The sequence below is a fragment of the Stegastes partitus genome, unplaced genomic scaffold (assembly GCF_000690725.1).
Source record: "Stegastes partitus isolate 25-593 unplaced genomic scaffold, Stegastes_partitus-1.0.2 Scaffold2031, whole genome shotgun sequence".
NCBI classification, from domain to species: domain Eukaryota; kingdom Metazoa; phylum Chordata; class Actinopteri; family Pomacentridae; genus Stegastes; species Stegastes partitus.
The window spans coordinates 82,835-88,432 of NW_007579762.1; the positions used below are offsets into that span (position 1 = coordinate 82,835).

The 5,598-nt window shown below is 40.6% G+C and overlaps 1 protein-coding gene across 1 annotated transcript in view; it reads left to right on the top strand.

Moving 5' to 3' along the window:
* LOC103373624 (phosphatidylinositol 4-kinase alpha-like) overlaps positions 1-5,598 on the top strand; it is a 34,863-nt gene that overhangs the window by 22,561 nt on the left and 6,704 nt on the right. Inside the window, exons 41-47 of the mRNA XM_008303547.1 lie at positions 236-368; positions 872-1,001; positions 1,090-1,160; positions 2,226-2,298; positions 2,378-2,558; positions 2,657-2,761; positions 3,102-3,227. Of these exons, the coding sequence (XP_008301769.1) occupies positions 236-368; positions 872-1,001; positions 1,090-1,160; positions 2,226-2,298; positions 2,378-2,558; positions 2,657-2,761; positions 3,102-3,227 (819 nt within the window). The remainder of the gene's footprint in view (positions 1-235; positions 369-871; positions 1,002-1,089; positions 1,161-2,225; positions 2,299-2,377; positions 2,559-2,656; positions 2,762-3,101; positions 3,228-5,598) is intronic.

Below are 5,598 nucleotides of genomic sequence, written 5' to 3' on the forward strand. Positions count from 1 at the left end.
AACTTCATACAAAAGTGGAAAAAAAACATGCTAATAGGCTGTAAGATCTCTTTCTTTGAGTGGTTCATCGTATTTAGTTAACGTTACTGCAACTCAAACATCACCAGCCAAACCAGAAGAGGGATGGTCGGTATGTTCTTTTTTTAAGCAGAAGCTTAAAGGACAAGTTGGTTAATAGAAATGATTGTTTTTGAAGATGTTTTAAAAGTTAAAATGGTAATAACTTCTGACTCTCTGTCTGGCTCAGATGGGTTACGTAAGAGAGTACATCTTGTGGGCAGCCCAGAAGTCACAGCTTCTCGCCCATCAGTTCATCTGGAACATGAAGACAAACATCTTCATGGATGAGGAGGGGCACCAGAAAGATCGTGAGTAGAAACTCTACATCAGAGTGACCCAGCTATGTTGTGCATGGCAGAACAACGAAACTGTATACTTTAAAAAATAAAAGATTTAAAATGTTTTCATTGTAAGAACAGACAAATAGACACAAAGCCAAACTTGTCTAAAAATAAACTTCATTAATGGGGAAATGAGGGGTACATGTATACGCAGAATGGAATATTTCTTAAATCAACCTGTAGTGTACCTAACTGCAATAGATCCTCTCCAGTCTCTCTGATTAATGTTACGTTTGTATTTGATAGTCATTTTGTTGTTGTGTAAGTTTGATTCACATACGTCACATTGGCTGATTTCTTCTTGTGTTTTTCCTTTTTGCGGTAGATTCCTGGCTCCTCTGTGTTAAATTAATGTGATATCATTCTCTGTTAATGTGTAATTAAGTTGTTGAGCTGATGGGAAAACCATTATTAGGTCTAATTAACTGAACTTAAGTCGATTGCTTGCTCATTAATGTGTGTGTGCACAGCTGACATTGGGGAGCTGTTGGAGCAGATGGTGGAGGAGATCACCGGTTCTCTGTCGGGTCCGGCCAAAGATTTCTACCAGAGAGAGTTTGACTTCTTCAACAAGATAACCAACGTGTCCGCCATCATCAAGTACATCCCGCAGCTTGCAATTACCAATCTGTCAGCTTCTGCCTTTTGCCCCAGCCGGAGGTAACAACAGTGTGTTTTTATTTTTTAGGCCGGTTCCTAAAGGAGAAGAAAGAAAAAGAGCCTGTCTTAAAGCTCTGTCAGATATTAAAGTGCAGCCAGGTAAACTGTTTGTCTGGATGGATGTTTAAAAACAGAAAACGAACTGAGATGCTGCGAAAAAAGTTTTTTTTTCTTATTTTACCCTCTGAACCGCAAACAGTGTCTGGGTGCTTATTGCTCCTGTTACATTTTTCCTCACTGTGGGCTCAATCTTCATTGCAATTTCAATTTCTGCACCTTTAAGGAAACAGCACAACCATGGCTACAAGGAGAGACAAAAAAAGAAAAAAAATTAGCGTTTTTACGAAAAAGTACAAATCCTACAATCAGTGATTATTAGAAAAGTTAAAAAATTCCTTTCAAACGTGCTGGGTGGTTTTGGCGTTCAGAGGTTGTCAAATTTTGACATCATACAACATTTAAAGAGACTGGTTTATATTTATCACGTCAGTTGAACATATAAAATGGAAAGTTAAAAAAAACATCAGCGTAGACTTTGCCTATGTGAACAAAAAGGACCTCAGTGTCCCTTTTTACACTCATATTTCTAACCTTCTTTAAAATGCTTAATGGTTAAAGTCCTCACTATATGTCAGAAGTGTATTCTAAATGTGATCAGTTTTGTTTAGGACAGAACTGTTTCTGTAAATTTTGGTTTGCATGTACTCCTTTAATGGTTGCTGAAGTAAAAATGTGACTGCTAACAGACATTTGTGGGGATTGATGGAACGGAAAATGCACATCTATTTAGACATGAATATAAACGTGTATACATCCTGTTCTTAAGCATAGAATGTAAATGGTTCAGGTGTCTCCGTCCCAGATTAGGGATAGCACAGCGCCAGAAGTTTGGTGGTCGATATCTGCACTATTAAAATTTCAGTGATTCTTGATACCAAGACTAATAAATCCATCAAATAAGTGTTAGCATCCAGCTCACATTATAAACTGTCACTGTTTTAGTCTTGAAAAGACGAACATCAGCTTTTGTGTGGAGCATTGCTACTAAAGATCCAGCTGTCATGCTTTTTTATCTAATATATGTAAGTGCTATCATGAAAAAAGTTTGTCAGTGAGTTCTCCGAGCCCAGCTTACTGTTTTCTGCTCCTCTTGGTGTTTCCTAGGCTGTTACCTTCCCAGTAATCCTGAAGCCATAGTGCTGGACATTGACTACAAGTCTGGGACTCCCATGCAGAGGTAAAGTCGTGGAGGGTTTTCGCTGATACATTGATCCTGTGTCGTCTGCGTTCTTCTCATGTGTTTTCTGTGTTCACAGTGCTGCCAAGGCGCCCTACCTGGCCAAGTTTAAGGTGAAGCGCTGTGGGGTGAGCGAGCTGGAGAGGGAGGGTCTCCGCTGCCCCTCAGACTCTCTGGAGGACGGAGAGGAGAATCCAGATGGATCACGCAGAGTCTGCTGGCAGGCGGCCATCTTTAAAGTGGGAGATGACTGCAGACAGGTGACCTGCTTTTCTTTCTCTCATTGATGCGACACATTTATGTTAGGGATGGCCTGAACTCCTTTGATAACCCTCCTGTGATCCTCGCTTTCCTCCAGGATATGCTCGCTCTCCAGATTATTGGGCTTTTTAAGAACATCTTCCAGCTGGTTGGTCTGGATCTGTTTGTCTTCCCCTACAGAGTGGTGGCCACTGCACCAGGGGTAACACTCTATGCCTTATTATTACCTCCAAATCCTGTATTCCCTAATCTATACCTCTTCACTCCTGTTGGTTAATCACACACATTACGGGTAAAAAATAAAAAGGTGCTACTAAAGTATAACTAAAGATTCATTAAGTCCTGGTAGACCCGAGACAATTGCACAGTTCCTGGGAGCCCTTGATAGGCTCTTGCTGTGTAGCAGCCCACTATATCTTAGCAGTTATACTGGTAAATGTATCTGAATGTATTAAAACAGCCACATTTTGATAACTGAACTGTAAAAATGTGATTTTGGTGTCATAATCTGATAGTTGATAATTTCTCTTTCTTTCTCTCAGTGCGGCGTGATCGAGTGCATCCCAGACTGCAAGTCCAGAGACCAGCTTGGCAGACAAACAGACTTTGGCATGTATGATTACTTCCGTAACCAGTATGGTGATGAATCCACCCTGGCCTTCCAGAAGGTATAAAGCTTTAAACCTTATCACTCCTGCTACAGATTTAAAGCGACTGTTCCCTTTTCTGAGTTTACTCTAATAATGGACTGAAAAGCTAGGACAGACTGTGTCATCTGACTTTGACCAGATCAACCTCATGAGAGGCATAAATGTCACATTTAATGGCATTTTTGTTTATTCCCTGTAAACCAGCCTATATTCCAAGGATGAAATAATAAGCTGTTTTATTTTACAGGCAACAGTTTTGTAGTTGACAAAAACAACATTTTAGCTATTAGTAACAACAGAACAAGTTAACAGTTATGGGTTACCTATGGATGCTAAAGCCAGTTTAAACAGAAAAATTCTGAAGCTCTTGTGAANAACTGACTGTAGTGTTAGAAAATCTTTCCATCCATTACCCATACCCCACTTAGTCCTGGAGAGGGGAGCCTATCCCAGCTGCTTTAGGGTAAGAGGCAGGTCTCCAGTCCATCACAGGGCCACACTTAGACCTGCAGGCACTTTAGAACCATGAATTAACCTCAGCATGTCTTTGGACTGTGGGAGGAAGCCGGAGCACCGAGAGAAAACCTATGCAGTAGTCACATGCAAACTCCACACAGAAAGACCCCAGTAGAGATTTGAACTGAGGGACCTTCAGCTGTGAGGCTGTGTATTAGAAAAGCAATACAGATGTGTCATCGACATACAGATGGGCATTTGAAGTTGTTGTAGGGGATGTAATATTGTTGATCTAAATTGTGTAATAAAGCTCAACTCTATTTATTTGATTAGTTTGTGTCTAATAATTTCTTTCCCTCTTTGACTAGTTCCTGGTCACGTGGCACACTATCGATGCTGACTCTCCTGAGCTGAGCCATATCTTGTGCTGGGCTCCGGCCGACCCGCCCACTGGTCTGTCTTACTTCAGCAGCATGTACCCTCCTCATCCTCTCACCGCTCAGTACGGGGTTAAAGTGCTGCGCTCCTTCCCTCCAGTAGGTCACACGTGTGGATTTTTGCTAACACACAGGAATTAGTTTGTTTGGTTTCCTCAGCAGTAGAGAGGATACAAGCAAAGCTAAGAATACTTTTTTTTCTCTCTCTCATCTTAGGATGCCATCTTGTTCTACATTCCTCAAATTGTACAGGCTCTCCGTTATGATAAGGTAAACATTAACAGTTCTTCCTTCCTCAACTTCATACAAAAGTGGAAAAAAAACATGCTAATAGGCTGTAAGATCTCTTTCTTTGAATGGTTCATCGTATTTAGTTAACGTTACTGCAACTCAAACATCACCAGCCAAACCAGAAGAGGGATGGTCGATATGTTCGTTTTTGAAGCAGAAGCTTAAAGGACAAGTTGGTTAATAGAAATGATTGTTTTTGAAGATGTTTTAAAAGTTAAAATGGTAATAACTTCTGACTCTCTGTCTGGCTCAGATGGGTTACGTAAGAGAGTACATCTTGTGGGCAGCCCAGAAGTCACAGCTTCTCGCCCATCAGTTCATCTGGAACATGAAGACAAACATCTTCATGGATGAGGAGGGACACCAGAAAGATCGTGAGTAGAAACTCTACATCAGAGTGACCCAGCTATGTTGTGCATGGCAGAACAACGAAACTGTATACTTTAAAAAATAAAAGATTTAAAATGTTTTCATTGTAAGAACAGACAAATAGACACAAAGCCAAACTTGTCTAAAAATAAACTTCATTAATGGGGAAATGAGGGGTACATGTATACGCAGAATGGAGTATTTGTTAAACCAACCTGTAGTGTACCTAACTGCAATAGATCCTCTCCAGTCTCTCTGATTAATGTTACGTTTGTATTTGATAGTCATTTTGTTGTTGTGTAAGTTTGATTCACATACGTCACATTGGCTGATTTCTTCTTGTGTTTTTCCTTTTTGCGGTAGATTCCTGGCTCCTCTGTGTTAAATTAATGTGATATCATTCTCTGTTAATGTGTAATTAAGTTGTTGAGCTGATGGGAAAACCATTATTAGGTCTAATTAACTGAAGTTAAGTCGATTGCTTGCTCATTAATGTGTGTGTGCACAGCTGACATTGGGGAGCTGTTGGAGCAGATGGTGGAGGAGATCACCGGTTCTCTGTCGGGTCCGGCCAAAGATTTCTACCAGAGAGAGTTTGACTTCTTCAACAAGATAACCAACGTGTCCGCCATCATCAAGTACATCCCGCAGCTTGCAATTACCAATCTGTCAGCTTCTGCCTTTTGCCCCAGCCGGAGGTAACAACAGTGTGTTTTTATTTTTTAGGCCGGTTCCTAAAGGAGAAGAAAGAAAAAGAGCCTGTCTTAAAGCTCTGTCAGATATTAAAGTGCAGCCAGGTAAACTGTTTGTCTGGATGGATGTTTAAAAACAGAAAA